The sequence below is a fragment of the Cervus elaphus genome, chromosome 12 (genome assembly GCF_910594005.1).
Source record: "Cervus elaphus chromosome 12, mCerEla1.1, whole genome shotgun sequence".
Lineage (NCBI taxonomy): Eukaryota > Metazoa > Chordata > Mammalia > Artiodactyla > Cervidae > Cervus > Cervus elaphus.
Window position 1 is genome coordinate 25,246,475 of NC_057826.1, and position 19,086 is coordinate 25,265,560.

General features: G+C 42.2%; 1 protein-coding gene across 1 annotated transcript in view; it reads right to left on the bottom strand.

Annotated features, from left to right (window-relative positions):
- The window catches only part of LOC122704967 (protein farnesyltransferase subunit beta), an 85,666-nt gene extending 67,177 nt beyond the window's left edge, over positions 1–18,489 (bottom strand). The window contains exon 1 of the mRNA XM_043920128.1: positions 18,132–18,489. Within this exon, the coding sequence (XP_043776063.1) occupies positions 18,132–18,275 (144 nt within the window). The 5' untranslated portion in view covers positions 18,276–18,489. The remainder of the gene's footprint in view (positions 1–18,131) is intronic.
- Positions 18,490–19,086: the final 597 nt, after the last annotated feature.

Genomic DNA, 19,086 nt, shown 5'->3' on the forward strand with positions numbered 1-19,086 from the left:
CCAGACATCCTGGAATGTGAAGTCAGGTGGGCCTTAGAAAGCACCACTACGAACAAAGCTAGTGGAGGTGACAGAATTGCAGCTAAGCTATTTCAAATCCTAAAAGATGATGCTGTGGAAGTGCTGCACTCAATATGCCAGCAAATCTGGAAAACTCAGCAGGGGCCACAGAACTGGAAAAGGTCAGTTTTCATTCCAATCCCAAAGAAAGGCAATGCCAAAGAATGCTATCAATTCCCAAATTTCCTTGATGTATTCAGACTTGAGCCCAATCTCTCTCCCCCACTGCAAAACACCATCATAGTAGTCCTCCTTGAATAAAGTCTTCTTTAACATGTGTCATGAACAGTTTTTTCTTTAACAATACCCGTCCACATCCACTAGGAGAATGACTAAAGTTGAAAAGAGGGACAACACCAAATGTTAGCAAGGGTGTCAAGGAACCAGAGCCCTCACACACTGCTGGTGAGAGTGTAACATGTACGATCACTCTGGAAAAGGCCAGTGGTTTCATTTAGAATTAAACATACACCTACCCTGTGATCCAACAATTCCACCTGCAGGTTTTTAACCCATGAAAGCACATGATCATAAAAAGACTTCTATGAGAATGTTTATAACAGCATTATTCATTATATCCCAAATCTGGCAACGGCCCAGTTGTCCATCATTAGGAGAATGGAGTTAAAAAACCAACAATGGAAAAAAAAAAACAGAAACCAACAACGAAGTCTTTAGAGCAAGTAGCTCAGAGGCATTGTACCTGCAACCAAGCTGAACTTGTTAAAAATATAAATTTTCAGGTCATAGATTTATAGAATCAGAAACTACTGGGATGGGGCCCACCCAGCGGATTCTTTTTAACAAGTCCTCCAGAGGATTCTGACACATGCTTATGTTTGATAGATCAAAAAGGTTTTCTTTAATAGTCACGGTGGATTTCAGCACAGAGGCTGATGCTTGAGTTTGACTCCAAATAGGACTTTCTCAATTTATAACTATCTTTTTTTTCAACTGCTCACCACACTTTTCTTCTTCTGAACTAGTAAAGGTTAAACAAAGGTGACAAGGTAAAACATTCCTCTGAACAAATATCCTAATACTTTGGGTACAAGATTCAGCGGGCAGTCAAGAGTTGACTGAGTCTCTGTAACCAGCTGGCATTCCTCTCTACCAAGGCTGAGATCCTTTATGAATCCTTTATGAACCATGGGTTCTCAACCCTGGCTGCCTATTAGAAGAGCTTAAAAATACTGATGCCTGGGTCCCACCCCCGGGGGTTCTGTTTTAATTGGTTGGGGGTACAACCCTGGAGGAGGGGATGGGGAGACCAAAACTCCCCAGGTGATTCTATTGGTCAGCCAGGTTTGAGACCCACTGCCCTCACTGCCAATTCCCTTTTTAGAAAACCTTGTTTTAACATCAGGTGTTCCAAAAGTAATGAAGGAAAATTAACTTTAAATCATAAACGAAAATGAACACTAGAAAAGAGTTCCCAGTGGCCTACAGATCCACAGCTATGTTACCAGTAGTAACCCACATCATTCAAAGGTCAGATGCACATCATTACTGTGCTATAATGTTCAGGAAATGTCCTCAAGTAGCATTTTTTTTTTTTTTTTGGCCATGCTGGGTCTTAGCTGTGTTTAGCCACGGCATGTGGAATCTAGTTCCCTGACCAGGGATTGAACCTGGGCTCCCTGCCTTGGGAGTGCAGAGTCTTAGCAACTGGACCGCCAGGGAAGTCCCCTTTGCAGCATTTTTCATTAAAGAATTCCTAACAGCCCATATACATACGAAAACTTGATTTAAGGCAGAGATGGGAAAATCCAATATTAAAGGAAAAAACATGGACAGTAAGTGTTGCTAATAAAAACTGCCTTCCAACCTCACACCCTAAAGGTAAATAAGTAAAATCCAGGTTGATTAAACTCAAACATGAAACTTGAGTCAAGTGATTAAAACAGCATATAGGAGAATATCTTTATATTCTTGGAATAGACAAAGATTTCTTCTAAAAGTCCAAACTGTAAGGAAAAAGACAAAGAAGAACAATAAAAATAAGCAAGAGTAAAGGCAAACAAGAGCCCAGGGGAAGATATTTGAAATGTATGTAAAAGATACTATTTTCCCCAAATTAAGACTGCTGACAATAAAGTCTTAGAGAGGGTGATGGCAAAATAGAACTCCACTAATTAATCACTCAGTCATGTCCATCTCTTTGCAACCCCATGGACTGTAGCCCACCAGGCTCCTCCATCCATGGGATTTTCCACCAAGAGTACTGGAGTGGGTTGCCATTTCCTTCTCCAGGGGATCTTCCTGATCCAGGGATCAAACCCAGGTCTCCTGCATTGCAGGCAGATGCTTTCCTATCTGGGCCAGCAGGGAAGTCCCACTAATTGTAGTACACCACTAGCTGCTGCTGCTGCTGAGTCGCTTCAGTCGTGTCCGACTCTGTGTGACCCCACAGACGGCAGCCCACCAGGCTCCCCCGTCCCTGGGATTTTCCAGGCAAGAACACTGGAGTGGGTTTCCATTTCCTTCTCCAATGCATGAAAGTGAAAAGTGAAAGTGAAGTCGCTCAGTCGTGTCTGACTCTTAGCGACCCCACGGTCTGCAGCCTACCACGCTCCTCTGTCCATGGGATTTTCCAGACAAGAGTACTGGAGTGGGGTGCCATTGCCTTCTCCGAGTACACCACTAATTAATGCTTAAATTGCTGAAGCCACTGTGGAGGGCAACACGGTAGCAGGTGGTAACACTGAAAAGACAGAGACCCTACAACCCAGCAATTCTAACTCTGCAATGGAGATATACCTAGAGAAACCCTTGTCTGCCCTCCCAAACCTCTTTAATGTACAACATAACTTAGTCCAACAATACATCTCTCACTTCCTCCAGTCGTGAGGCAATTGGTCACTTAGGATATGGCAAAAAGGGAGCACAAGAGTTCAGAGTTAAGTCTACTCATTTGTCAAAAGTTTACCCCTGCTTCTGACAGGGCACAGGCTAGGTGCTTCTATGGACAGAATGGTTTTAAGTTTACTGAAGTCAGATTACACATATTGAGGAGTCCCAGAATATGCCATCCCAAAATAGACATTTCTGGTATATGGATTATTTTGAGCTAAAGGCCACTGATAACCAGGAGACGAAGAAAAAGCTCTAAAAACAAGGCATTAAGTTTCCTTTTGTAAAGATGTCTCCCTCTCCATACCAGGGAGTGGAGGACTCCTAACAACTCTAATCAATGGAGAAGGCACTGACTTAAATCTGAATGGCAAACCTAACTAAACAACTCTTGCTTACCATACTTTTCCTGGATCGTTCCCATGAGTTGTCTCCCCAGCACCAAAGCCTAAAACCCTGTCTTTGTTTTATCCTAAGGTGGCATATAAGGGCATATAATTACCCTTTGGGTGACCCATCAATGGGTGTTCCCATGTGTACATACACAATGCACATGTCAATAAATTTCTGTTTATTTTTCTCTTGTTAATTTATTTTTGACCAGTCTAATTTACAGGGCCCCATCAGGAGAATCTAAGCTGGGTACTGGAAAAGATTTTTTCCTTCCCTACTATATATTTAAATGGATGTATATGCACATGTAACTTTATATAATATGAACTATTAAATATATATGTGTGTGTGCATAGTCTATGTACATGATATAAACTAATATGTGTATCAGTTTGTGGTTTTCAACAATGGAGAGACTATGTGAGAATCTAGGGGTCAGAGATGCAGTGACTGCCCCCAAGTCCCCAAGACTTAGGTGCCATGGCAATACAAATGCAGATCTAGCCATCTGCCTGCATTCTCGACAGCTCTGTCTAAAAGACAGCTCATGGAATTTTTCTAGAAGTTCAATCGGAAGCACAGAATAATTTCCATTCATAGCTGAGTGGTTAAAAAAAACAACAACTCATACATTTGGTACTTTCTCTTTCACAGCTTCTATCTAAAGCAAACCTCATGCTGCACCAACTTTCATATCATAGATCATCACTTCCCTTCTCCCTACATCTCCCCCTCTCTCCCAGAGAAGGCCCATTCCAGAAAGCAGAGTTGCTGCCTGAGATTCACACAAATGCTAAAAAAGTGGTAAAAGAATCATTAATAGATTAAATGTAAGAAAAGGATTCATCCTAAAAAAATTATCCCTCAGACAAAACAAGTCACCTTATAGGAAATACTTACAAAGTAACTCTTGCTGGGGGAAGTTCTTTCAATTCTTTATTTTGAATATGAACCAGTTGGGGTTGATACATCAGTCTAAAAGAACCTCAGTTAAGGTTGGTTTTGGCTGCCTACAGAAGTCAGCTGATGGTATCAATGAAAGAAGACAAATCAAACACAGATTTAATGCCTGGGGATATGAGCTCACATTTCCATGTGTAAATTGCCACTGTAAACCCTTTCAAAGATCCCTTTAAAAAGTAATAAAGCATTTAAATTGTGAAGATCAAAGACATGCACCAACTGGACACATTGTAAAATAAAAATAATTGTAACTTGTGATAAAATATTCAGTGTCTTTTCCATATTCAAAAGGGATGTGTCTTGAAAAACTAAAAGTGTGGCCTGCAAAAACATATTCATAGATCTAAGATGTAGCTCCAATGATAATAAAAACATTAAGGTCAAAAATGGATATGAAGAATTTGAAGACAATGTTTTATGAATATAAGGAGGAGAAAGAACAATATTTCTAAATTAGTGTTAATAATGTGATTTAAAATAGTATAGATACCTAAATTTAAAATGTAAGTCTTGTCAGTAGGCTTTTGGTTTGTTTTGTTGTTGTCCAGTTGCTAATTCGGGTCCAATTCTTGGCGATACCGTGGATAGCAGCACGCCAGGCTTCCCTGTCCTTCACTATCTCCTGGAGTTTGCTCAAATTCATGTCTCTTGTGTCAGTGATGCCATCCAATCATCTCATCCTGTCATCCCCTTCTTCTCCTGCCCTCAATCTTTCCCAGCCAGCATCAGGCTCTTTTCCAATGAGTTGGCTTATCCCATCAGGTGGCCAAAGTATTGGAGCTTCAGCTCCTACAAGTATGTGTATACAAGTATACTCCAAAAAGCACTTTAGGGAGCTTTTAAAAAGGAAAACTGGGAGATTTTGATATTTGCACTTTCTTATAGTTGAGCAACATGATATATGCTGAATTTCAATAAAATAAAATTGATTCACATAACTAGCCTACTAAGCATTGAACAAGCAAAGCTCTGGTCCCTTTTATCAGAAGCATAAAAAACTAGTTAGTTTGACCATATGTAGGAACTTGTTCCACTTCCACTTAATAATCTTTCAGAGACTAGAACTTGAAACAAGTCATCAGCAGGAGTTCAGGATTCATTCCTGGATTCCCAGTGCTCCCTCCTTCAGGATCTGCAGTAGTGCAATGCCTGTCACTTGCAGCCCGCTCTTCGGCCTGGCTCTCTTCATCCCATTCCACCTTTCCCTCTTCCCCATCTATCATTAGATCAGCCCCCCACAATCCAGTTGACTTAATTCCCTACTGCAGCCAACCTGGTGAGTCTTCCCTCTTAAGGGATCCTCAAACTGGCATGGCTGCCCCTCAAACTCCATCCTTACAGTCTGACCCCATCCACATCCTCCATGAAGTTGTTCTGACTCCCTCAGCCCACAACAGATCAGCTTCCACTCCCTGAAACCTCGCACAATGCAGTCAGAATTGAGCACTTCATTACATGCTTTTGTGAGTCATTCTATGATTGCTTCAGGAGTAATCTTTTTTTTTTCCTCTAAGAGAAAAGAATTCATCACTGACTCAACAGACATGAGTTTGCACAAACTCCAAGACATAATGAAGGACAGGGAAGCTGTATATTGTCACCCCGCTTATTTAACTTATATGCAGAGTACATCATGAGAAACGCTGGGCTGGTAGAAGCACAAGCTGGAATCAAGATTGCCAGAAGAAATATCAATAACCTCAGATATGCAGATGACACCACCCTTATGGCAGAAAGTGAAGAACGAAAGAGCCTCTTGATGAAAGTGAAAGAGGAGAGTGAAAAAGTTGGCTTAAAGCTCAACATTCAGAAAACTAAGATCATGGCACCTGGTTCGGTCCCATCACTTCATGGCAAATAGATGGGGAAACAGTGGCTGACTTTATCTTTTTGGGCCCCAAAATCACTGCAGATGGTGATTGCAGCCATGAAATTAAAAGACACTTACTCCTTGGAAGAAAAGTTATGACCAACCTAGACAGCATATTAAAAAGCAGAGATATTATTTTGTCAACAAAGGTCCATCTAGTCAAGGCTATGGTTTTTCCAGTAGTCATGTATGGATGTGAGAGTTGGACTATAAGGAAAGCTGAGCACAGAAGAATTGACGCTTTTGAACTGTGGTGTTGGAGAAGACTCTTGAGAGTCCCTTGGACTGCAAGGAGATCCAACCAGTCCATCCTAAAGGAGATCAGTCCTGGGTCTTCATTGGAAGGACTGATGTTGAAGCTGAAACTCCAATATTTTGGCCACCTGATGTGAAGAACTGACTCATTTGAAAAGACCCTGATGTTGGGAAAGATTAAGGGCAGGAGGAGAAGGGGACGACAGAGGATGAGATGGTTAGATGGCATCACCGACTTAATGAACATGAGTTTGAGTAAACTCTGGGAGTTGGTGATGGACAGGGAGGCCTGGCGTGCTGCAGTCCATGGGGTTGCAAGGAGTTGGACACAACAGAGCGACTGAACTGAACTGAACTGAGGGGAGCCTGGAGTGCTGTGGTACATGGGTTTGCAAAGCGTCGGACACAACCGAGCAATGGAACAACAACAAATAATTCTAGATTTCCCTCAGAATTGACTGTTACTTGACTGAATGTCATCTAATGACATCATGCCATTTCAAGGGGAGAATGCTTTTGCCTCTGTTCAAGGGCTGTCTAAAAGGAAAATGGGAGTGGTATCTTCAGTAGCAACTGTTTTTGGTCAGCCTGCTCCCTCTGAGACTGTACCGATACTACCCTACCAGCCTGAATTATGGAGCATTTGCAGTGGGGTGGCTGCAGGTGCCACAAAAAGGAAGACAATCACTAATAATACAACAACATCTTGCTTTGTGGTCATAAAGGGTCCTCTGAACATCAAGTTCATCAGTTTGCTGGGAAGTAAAACAGCTTGTCAAGACAGAGACCTCCAAAAGATACCCAGAATCTCAGCACTGCTCATTACCTCCACCACCACAGCCCTGAGCAAAGCCACCATCAATATTGCAATAGCCACCTAACTGGTTTCCCTGCCCCCACGCTGGCCTCCTCACAGTCTACTCTTGACAGGGACCTAAATGGGCCTGTTATAACGCTCAAAAGATTGTGGCAAAATCCTCCAGCCACAGATCGGTCTGACTCCTGGTAGGAAACAGAGGGCACATTCAAAGTGGGTGATCTAAGGAGAGTTCCTATCACGACACGGGGGCTAGCAGCATAGGGGTACCTCACCCCCTTCTAGACCTGAAGTACAAAGACAAGGCGTGGAGAAGGAGACGGAGAGCTCCATGGAGGAGACACTTAATTAGGAATTGACCTTAAGCCTAGAGACAGCCCTGCCCACACAATGCCTTGAGAAGAGAATCCATACGCCCAGCTCATCCTTCTCTCTCACTCAGCCCCGAACACTCCCTGTGGGCAAATGCAACCAGAAGTCAGAAAGCAAGGCTGCCAGTCAGTGCAGGCCCACCTCCTGGGGCACATCTACAGAGCAGGTTAGAAAAGGGTGGAGTGACTCCGGGGAGGTAAATGGAAGCTATTCAGCCAAATGGCTTCCCATCTCAACCAGAATATCTGGAAGACAAGATCCAACTTCAGCCCCTATTCCACTTGCTAACCTCTCTGCTCAGTGGCCCTCCACTCACCAGGCACACCCCTGCCTCAGCTCCCCTGTACCTGCTGCCTTCTCTGCCCAGAATGCTTTTCCCCCAAACACAGGAATCGCTTGTTCCCTCAGCCAAAACATCACATCAGCAGCAGCTTCCTTTATTACCACAGTATATAAAAACCTCCCCTGCTCCTACCCTATCCATCCCTGACACATTCTATCTCCCTTATGGTGCTTAATTTTTCTTCACAGCACTTCTCTCTAACATTAGATAGAGATGGATGGACGGACACATTTTTTTTTCCTCCTTTTTAATTGACTGCTTTCCCAGCCTAGAACAAAAGTTTCATAAAGGCATCAACTCGGCTTCTTTTGTTCACTCCCTTATGTCCAGCGTCTAGAATAGTGACAGACACAAAGAAGGCACTCAAGTATTTGTTGGGTGAATGAAAAAATGAATGAATGCAATGAAGAACTCAGAGCTAAGGACTCTTTCCACTGTTTAGAAGTTTAACTTCTCTTCTCAAATTATTGTTAAGCAAATAGTCTCCTGATAATCAGATGGGAAGCGGGTGACAAGGACTTGTTTTTACTGGCAATGGCACAAAATTGAGCTCTGTCAGTAAATCCCTAAGTATAAATGGAATCTTCAGGCAGAACCAAAGGAATAACAGTAGTATCTTCTGTAAACAACTCCTAGCAAGGTTGTTTTTTCTATGACTATATAATCATTAACCTGCCAACCTGGTCCTTCTCTAAGACTCAGTCTTCTCATCTATAAAATGCATAAGAATTGAATGATATAGTGGGTATGGAAAATATACGCCCAATAAATGGACACTATAGTGATTATTAAAACTACTGAGACAGCTATGAAAATGAGATACTATGTTATCTTCCCAGGATCTGGAACTGTTTATCCTAGACTTGAAACCTGAGCTGGAATAACAACACGGAAAAGAAACGTAAGACGCTTTATTCTCCACCACACAGTTGGGCCTAGATTTGAAAGACATCCTAATAGTACCAATGTTCCATATCAGAACCTAGTTTCCACACCTGGTCCAGACCTCAGCCAACACTTGTGTAGACCAGTACTGTGTTGCATCCATTTCTGCATCAAGCACTTAGAATGTAAGAGCTGGTTTTTCCCTGATAGAAACTAAGCAGGGGCTCAACTGAAAAAAAAAGTAGTGCAGGTAAAAGGGAAAGCACAGATCAGTAAAGTTCCTGAGAATGTTTCTTTTTTTTACTTACCCCTCTAACCATGGATGTCTCTGTTCTCCTCTGTAAATTAGACCACATTCTGATTTCCTTTTCTCCACTAACATCTTATCTATCCATAGCCTTATCTGCTGGGTCAATTCAATTAACTGCACAAAAGGTGACCCTTCTGTATAGTCTTAGGTCAGATAAAAAGAAAAAGGCTTGACCTGGGTCAATTCAACAATCCATTACTTAGGAATACTGCCAAGATCCTGGAGCTTTTTTGTTGATGGGAGATTGCTCTTCAATCTTTTGCAAAAGACTTCTGTAGGAGGACATAAGTTCCCTTTCTACCCTAAAACCCACGAAGCTTAGATCTCCAGTGAAAATATTCCCTCTCCTACTGAATGTATAAGTGTGTATTCAAACCCTTGTTTTGTTATTATAGTCAATACTATATAATACTTATCATTACTAATTTTACCAAAAATGAGGCTTCCAACCTCATGTATGAAAATCAAAAGTTAAGCCTGGAGACTAATGTTACTAAGAGATCTTATTTTAGTAAGCAGCCTGATGCTTATTTGTTGGTGCTAAAAAGAATCGTTCTGATCATTTCTAGTGACAGATGGGTAAGCATTTCCACAATAACTAACTTGGGAACAATTCCAATTGGAGGATGAGAAGAAAAACAAAACCATAGTTCACTACTCATTCCCCAAACACTTTTCAAAGTGACAGGTTCCATCTACTTTAAGGCTTCAGTGAATGGCCAAAAGTCCAAAATTCATAGTCTTATTACAGTACTTCCCAAACAGTATTCGGAGAAGGCAATGGCACCCCACTCCAGTACTCTTGCCTAGAAAATCCCATGGATGGAGGAGCCTTGTGGGCTGCAGTCCATGGGGTTGCTAAGAGTCAGACACGACTGAGCAACTTCACTTTCACTTTTCACGTTCATGCATTGGAGAAGGAAATGGCAACCCACTCCAGTACTCTTGCCTGGAGAATCCCAGGGTCGGGGGAGCCTGGTGGGCTGCCGTCTATGGGGTCACACAGAGTTGAGCACGGCTGAAGCGACTTAGCAGCAGCAGCAAACTGTATTATTCTCCAGTCTGTCCACCCTAGCCAGGCTCTGCGGTGCTCAAGATCAGTGACTATTTTATTTCTTTGTATTTCCAGCATTCAACAATTTGTCCAAGACATTACTGGTGCTCATATGATAGAAAAACTACTAAAATGCCCACCCCTGAAGCAGGCCTCAAATCTGGCACTGCAGCTCAGAAATTAAACAGAACCTGGAACTGTTAGGGAACTGTTGACCAAAATCACCCACCTTGGCCAAGCCCATTTGCCCAAGCTATCTCACAAAAGGAGGTCCCAATAAGGCACATGGTGCTTCGACCAAAAACTAACTGGGAGAATTCAGGAGGGGCCAAAAGAGGAAGGAGATGGCCAGTCTCCCAGAGTCCTTCTCCCTGGAATCCACCTTGGCTGAGAGATGCATGTGCCACCAGGAAGGACCCTAAATCAGACTACGGGGCAAGCAAAATGATTAGCCAGACAACCTGGAAACTAACCCCATGACCATAAAACCTGAGACCACGAGCCACGTGGCAGAGCAGTTCTTCTAGGTTCCTTGACCCTACTACTCTCCACCCAGATGCCTCCTCCTAATAAAGTTTCTTGCTTTGTCAGCAGATGTGCCTCCTCGAACAATTCATTTCTGAGTGTTAGATAAGAGTCCACTCTCAGGCCCTAGAAGGGATCCCCCTTCCTGTAACAACAGGCAACTCTGGTGGGACCCCTTTGCTATGATTGACAGCCTGACCACTTGGGGAACTCAGGGACCAGCTCACTCGCCCACAAACCAGACCCAGCAGCTGCTACCGGAGCCCTTTTGTCCCTGGTCTCCCCCTGATGCAGATGACTGGCCAGAGTGCCCCAACCAGGTAACAAACAAGAAATTTTGTTGACCTTTTTTCTCTTCCCTCTCTCTTTTCTCTTTTCAATCCCTCCTATCCTACCCTCCTTTCTTCTGTCCTGGTACTGGACACAGAAGTCTGTTGAAGGGCCTCAGCCTGAGCTGAGGGACGGAGCCTGATCACCTCTGGTGGGCAGAGAACTCCAATGATCTTATCTGGTTTCTGAAAGGGCCAAGTTCCCATCCTTCCTTCCTATAAGCCTAGGAAAAGTTCCTATAGTGCCTGGGCATCTGTAGGTGTCAGGAGACATCCATAAGGCCACCCCTTTCTGTCCCGCCTCCTTCCCCTCTTCTTTCAATCTGCCCTCCCTTTGAAATCTTTGACAACCTAAGATATCTCCATTTACTGTTTGTCAGTACTGAAGTTTTGGGTCTCTGCAGGAGGTTTTCTGAGATCTGAAGTTTTGTGTCTCTGTAGGAGGTTTTCTGAGAGACTGCAATCTTGTGATGAAGGAAGTGTCTGATTACGAAACTGCGCCTATGTGTGTTTTCTATTTTGTGTCCTGTGTTGTGATTTATGATGGCCATTCTGCTTTGTGACATGGGAAAGTCTGGTTCTGTCCACTGCAGAGCCCTCTTAGATGAATGCTGTCTGACTAGAAGGATTTTACCTATGAGCCTGTGAAGAAGACAATATTTTATTAAGATTTTATTTTAATTAAGATGATACTTTATTATAGTCCTGTGTAGCCACAATATTCTTCAGACTCCAGAGAAACTGGTTTAGGTGAAACTCTTAAAATTCCAGAACTGGTTACTTTTGTATATATGGTTAGAAAAAGAAAGTTTGATAAAACATCTTTTCAGAATTCTGACTTTGCAGGAACAAATTCTTCTAGGAGAACTTGCTTTTCTCACCCTGTGCCTTGAGACCATGGCTCTCAGGATTATTTATCTTATCTAGATGATCACTAATTCTTGAGACTTAGGGTGAAGAAAAAAAAGAGGAAAGAAGCTACTGAATTTTATGTTGTTAATACGTGATTCATGACTAAGTTTAAAAAACGAATCTATGAGTTCCCTGGTTGTATCTGTCTAAATGTCAGTGTACATTTTATATATATATGTGTATATATATATATATACATATATATACGTCCTTACCTTTGGATGATATTATCAAATACCATCCAAATTATCAAATGGTATCAACAAAATTAATCTGTCAATGAGCTCTACTTAATTGGCTTAAAGAAAATTAAGTGTTTATGTAAGTTCTAAAAAATACAGAAAATTACTGGTCAGAATTAATTTCAGGTTTACAAGAACTGGGAAATATTCAGTATTAAATTAGTATTGGGTATTAAACCTTGTTTGTTGATTTAATTAATACAGACAAGTCTTTTGAGTTATTAAAGTATAATGCCCCTATTGTACCTAGGTTTGATAGAAGTCAAATAAATAGTAAATAAATAATTTTTTAGTAAATATTTTAAAAAAGCAAATGTTTTTAGAAACTTTCACAGGCATTTATGTTCACCAATCTACAGAATATTAATTTAGAAGACATCATAATTGGTTACTTTCTCAGTTTTCACTAGAAATTAAGGTTTTTAAGAGTTGAGGACTCTATAATTTAAATACGTAATTAGGGAAGAATTTCAGTATATAGTAGGAAAGTAGGATGTGTGTTTTCAATGAACAAGGTATGAGGAATGGAATTGCATTTTATTAGGGGAAAAGAAAGTGAGTCTGTCTTAGAGCTGGTTGTTTCTGTACAGAGAAGAGCATGGGAAACAGACTAATATGGATACAGACCATCCTGAGGATGGTCAGGATTGGCTACGTTTAGACTGAAGTTAATTGAATTTTGTTGTTAAAAGCAAGCTGGTGCAAGACTAGATTTGCTTTTCACTCTCTATTAAGAAAACAAAGTTTCCTTTGAATCTGTTTTGATAACAGGTTGTGTGAGTTTCTGTGCCTTTAAGCAGCCTGCATTTGCTGTTGAAATCTCTTGCAACTTTGGTTAGGGAGTAAGTATTATCTCCCAGTGACCTATGCTCTTACTTGACCAAATGTTTTAAACTTTTTGATAAACTTCCCAAATACCAAATTTTGATGAAAGTTCTTTGACCTCCAGCTAACTTTGGGACATTTTAGAGGGTCTCTGAGGTATCTTGGAGATAAATATTTAACTAGTAGTATTTGATGTATTAGATTACATGGAAAGCATTGTCACATGAGTGATAAACCTACTTAGAATATACTGTATGAATAAATACTGTTAATATAGACATTCTAAAAATTGTATAATTTTTAAAAATTTGAGTATGTTCTGATATCGGGCTGCCCAGGTGGTGCTAGTGGCAAAGGACCCACCTGCCAATGTAAGAGACGTGTGTTCGGTCCCTGGGTGTGGAAGATCCCCTGGAGGAGGGCATGGCAACCGACTCCAGTATTCCTGCCTGGAAAACCCCGTGGACAGAAGACTCTGGAGGGCTACAGTCCATGGGGTCAAAAAGAGTCAGACATGACTGAAGTGACTTAGCACAACATCCTGATATCATGTTATAATTTAAGCTGTTATTTTAAAATGTGTATCACAGCAGTAACTAAGTTTCTCTCATCAATTACATTGTGATCAAATGTTTAACCATGACTTTTTAAGTCTTTCTCTCATTTATAGACAGTTATTGTACTCTGATAAATCTCAGATTATACACAGGAACTGGGTAAGAGAAAAAAACCTAATTAAAAAATCTGATGGCTTCATAAAAAGTTAACAAAAAGGATTAGTTACATAGGTTTGAGTAAACTAATTAACATCGTTATAATTTTTATGGTTTCTGTCTGAAACATTATTAGTTTTTAATCTGTGTCTTCCAGATATAAAGAAACACTCTCAGACTTCTCTGGTGGTACAGTGGATAAGAATCCGCCTGCCAATGCAGGGGACACAGGTTCAGTCCCTTGTCCGAGAGGATTCCACATGCCATGGAGCAACTAAAGCCCATGTGCCACAACTACTGAGCCTGTGCTCTAGGGCCCATAAGCCACAGCAAATAAGACCCAGCATGATCAAAAATAAATAAATTAATTTTTTAATAAGAAACTTTTTATTAAAGTTTTAAATTAAATTTTAAATTTTAAATTTAATTTAATTTTAAATTAAAAAAGAAAATTTTTAATAAAAAATAAGAAACGCTTTCAAACTAATTATGACTTAGAGCAAATTCGTAAATTATACCTTTATAAGCAGAATTAAAACACTTTTCTCTCTACCTGAGCTCTCTAGAGATTGGAAACTCTCAGGTTCCTAGCAACTTCATCAGATAAATTAGGAAGGCCACCTCCTAACAGGTGCAGGAATCTCAAGGTATTATGTGGACCTCAAAAAGGGAGGAATTCACTTAAATCTACAAGGCAAAATCTGTGACAAAAGCCCTCGGTGTGGCTTTCCTGGCCTCGGGAGGACTTTTATCAATGAATCAGATTTAATTTGAGGACAAATTAATTTTGATTTGGCTATATTTGATAAAAATGAGAGTGATTTTAGAGAAAAAGATGTTCCAATAGATACTAAATTCTGTTTATTGAGGCCTATATTCACTAAGATTCACTTATCAGATAATTCCTTGCTGTTATGTTATATTGCTGCAAAGTTTAATTGAATTATTAAAAAGGCACACTTTGTTTCTGAAGCGTTAACTCAGTAATCTATCTTTCAATGATGATTAGACGTTCCATGATCTTCAACCAGAAGGTTAACATCAGGTTATGGTCATTAAATGTAAAGGCTCCCTTATTTTGGTAACAATTAAAGGTTTCCGAGGTGGTGCAGTGATAAAAACTCTGTCTGCCAATGAAGGAAACATGGAAGATGCGGGTTTGATCCCTGGGTCAGGAAGATCCCCTGGAATAGGAAATGGCAACCCACTCCAGTATTCTTGCTTGGAAAATTCCATGGACAGAGGAGCCTGGCAGGCTACAGTCCATGGGGTCACAAAGAGTCGGACATGACTGAGCATGCACACAATGCACCACCAAACTACTAGGGATAACCAGACTAGTAATACTAGGAAATCAGGCTGGGTGCTTTATGGACAGTGCCAATATATAACTTCCCTTGAAGATAAAGACTGATACAAAGCAGATTAAATCAGATGGCCTGGGATATACTGGGCTGCACCTAATAGAAGTTCTTGACTTAAATTTTAATTTGTGACCTTATTAATACTGCTAGCTGTACTATTTTTTTATATTGCCTGTTTTACAAAACTGTTGTTTCTTGCATTTCCAAATGTGTGACTGAGCCTCTGATAAAATGATACATAGTTCCATGTGAGATCACTGATTATAAAAGTGTAACTCTAGATATAGAAAGAAGCAACAAGAAGGAATATTTTCCTGGACCATAAGAGACCTAAGGTGGTCTAGAGACTTTAGGCCACTGTTAATAAGGCCTAGTCCAATAACAGCACACTGAGTGGCCCATCAGTGAAACCTTCACCAGACCTGGAAATGAGCATTCCAAGCACTGTGGGACAAAATGGTCATGAAATGCCCCCCAAAACATGGTCGAACTTATGACCCTGAAGGGGCCCTGCCAACTGAAAATTGGCACTTGCCATCTGCCTCTGCAACAATTAGGTCAGTGAGCACTGTGGCCACTGACCTTCAACACATCCTGAAAGGAGTTCGGTGTGATCAAAGATGAGGTGCTCTGGGCTCTGGAAAAACTGACAGAACAGGCCTTCAGATAGTTATAGATTCAAGAGATTTTATGAGCCCAAATTCTTACATCATCTCATATCTAGATAACACTAAAGTTGTTATCAGTGACATCTGCTTTGGCCAATTAAGGAGAAAAATGAAACTGAAAGTCAAAATGGAGTAGCTGTGGTTAAGACACCTAAGGTTATTAGTACTAGGAGGCATTATGGACGTGATTTCAGACAAGGCCATGTACTGCTGAGAACTTGAGTTTTCTGAGCTGTGTCAGACATTGGATGCCACCGGCATTTCTCAAAACAATGTCCGCTGGTGACTGGTAGCTGCAACCTTATGGTTTCAAGGTATCCTCTTGTAACTAAAAAATGAAAGTGCTTTAGATCAGATATTAACAAAAAGAAGAAACATATGTGTAGCGGCCAATAGCTCCTGTTATGTGTATGTTAATACTACATCAGAAGTTAAAACTTACTTAGGTACAATTAGACAACTGGTTACAAGTCTCCCAAAGGTGCAAGGTCCAGAAAGGGTTTCAAGCTTATTCTGCTAAATACCTCAGGGAATGAGATTTATTTTGTCTATTCCAGCTTTCACTCCTCTAATTACTTCTAATTAGGTCTGTTACACCAGAATGGTGGACCAAAGGATTGAGATCTTAATAAAGAGAGACTCAGATCTAGTACCTGGAACTCAGAAACATTTCCAATTCAGTGTCTAGTCCCTAAATAGAGACAAGACTATGCCCCATTTCAACAGGATTTTGCCACAGTTATTGTTGTCCCATTCCCTGAAAGACTGAAGAGTATCAAAGAGGGGACTGAACCTGAGCAGGAATCTGTGGGGCTCCCGAGTACAAATCCCTTCTGTGTTTGCCGTTTCTCATTTGTAGGTTATAGGTTTCATTCAGCCTCCTTGACCTTCACTGAGTTCCAAAGGGCAGATTCAAACAGTTGCTAATCAGGGAAGGGAGAGGATGCAGAAACAAGGGAGGAACAGCCAAGTGGTGGGACAGCCTTGGGGCTTGGTCCTGGTTCCTACTTTAGGAGCATGCATAACTGTATCTTTTGAGTTCTTCTGACAAACTGCCCCCCCTACCCCGCCCACACACACCCAAGTGGAGGATGGTAACTTCAGGCTGAGCCCAAGATTTCTGGAGCACCACCCAGTTACCTCACCACCCACCAATCAGAAGAAAGTCACACACTGCAGACCTCACCCCAAATGTTGCCTTTCTTTTCTGGGCCGGGCAATGAACACCCTGTTAGGCTTCCGGTTTAGCCCCTGTCTGTTTCATCTGCTTACAAGGTTTATCTCTGACAGATACAAACAGTTTCAGGCCAAACTGTTGTTAACTATGAGAGTCGAACTCAGTTTCAGACACAGAATACCTAGATTTAGATCCGGCGGAGAGAGATTTCTACTCTACTAGATAAGACGGTGCCCACTCCCAATAGGCAGTAGCTACAGAAAAAAGAAACCTCTGCCCCAATTCCCAAGAAGTATCTTGAGTATGAAGTGTCTCAGGGGGGAGTTGTTAGGGAACTGTTGACCAAAATCACCCACCTTGGCCAACAAGAGGTCCCCATAAGGAACGTGGTGCGTCAGACAAAAACTAACCAGGAGACTTCAGGAGGGGCTCAACGATAGAGAAGACCAACCTCCCAGAGTCCTTCTCCCTGGAATCCATCTTGGCTGAGAGATGCATGCCAAAAAAAGACCCTGAGTTAGGCTATGAACCAAGCAACATGACTGGCCACAGACAACCTAGAAACTAACCCCATTACCATAAAACCTGAAACTGTGAGCCACACGTGGCAGACCAGTTCCCCTGGGTTCCGTTACCCTGCTGCTCTCCACTCAGGCACCCCTTCTCAGTAAAGTCTCTGGCTCTGTCAGCACACGTGTCTCCTTGGACAATTCATTTCCGAGGGTTAGGCAAAAGCCCACTATCAGGGCCTACAAAGGTCCCCCCCTTCCTACAACAGAACGGCATGACCACATTCTGGCCAATTCTCTTCCCCTTCTTTGTCCCACAACTACAATCAGGCTGTAGAAAGTGAACTCTCCATCAGAGAACCTCCCAATGTCAGGCAGAAAGAAGTGGGCTGTAAATCCGCTCGGGCTGCTTCAATCCTCCAGGTACAGAACAAGATTCTCTCTGCTCCCCAAGGCTTAGGTACTGTTCTCTCGCTCCAGCTTTGACATCGACCCCTCCCCAACCTGGCCCAAAAAACCTCGACTCCCCCAGCCCAAGCCTGGGCGCCCGGAGCTTCCCAAAGGGGAAGCGCCGCGGTGCACCGTGGGAGCTGTAGTTCCCAGGTGAGTTCCGCGCCCCGGCAGCCCTGAAGACTGGACTCCCGCTCCCAGAAGCCCGCGCGCGGGCGCCTCGCCCAGTCAAGCCACCTCACCTGTTCTATGGACGTGACTGTTTCCACCGAGTCGTCCTGCAACCGCTCCCGCGCGTGCTCTGGCCTCAGACTGTACAGCGGCTCTGACCAGACAGGGGAGGAAGATGGAGGGCAACAGTAGGTGAAGGAACTCGGAGAAGCCATGATCCGGAAAGCAGCGGGCGGTGTATAGGGCTCCGCTTCGGCAAACCACAACGCGCATTGAAACTCGAGCGGGCTAAGGCGCTACGGTGAGCGGGTAGAGTCAAAAGATTCTGAACGCGAATTGCTCCTGCCACCTACACATCCTCAGGGAGTGGGATGCTGCCGCCCCCCACTGGGCAGAGGCGTTGCTGCAAGAAGCTCAGTTTCCTAGCGGCAGGGAAGAACGTGCGTCCGAATTTCATTTCACACACACCCCCCTTTTCAACATTCTGCTCATTCTCACTTAATTGTTATGTCAGTAGTTTGCAGCTGCGGGTGCCCAAGAGCCCAATGAGTGTAACTCTTAAAGCATTTCTGATAGCTCTTCTGACTGTCTCAATCATGCTATTACGAATAGAATTATTGTTCACCTTTGTGTACATGACAGCCGCCCAGGAGAAGCCAGCAAGTAGCTTCTCCACAAAGGCATCGCCATCTGAGCACTCAGTGATGGAGGGAAGGGGCACTATAATTTTCTTCTATCTCACTGGGGTTACAGTGCAATAGCAGAAACTAAAACGCCGTAGAAGGAACAAGTATAAGTGAAACAACCAAGAAATATTCACTCATTTATTTAGAAATTTTAAATGAAGTACCTACTATATGTCAGGGCACTCGTGCTAGGTCCCAGGAATACAAAAGTGAGCAAAACAAATAAGGTCCTTGCCCATGGGAATCTTACAGTCTGGTAGAATTGACAGAATTAAGTGAATGAACATAATAAATACATGAAGACTTGTGATAAATTGTATGAAGGAAAATAACAGGATCT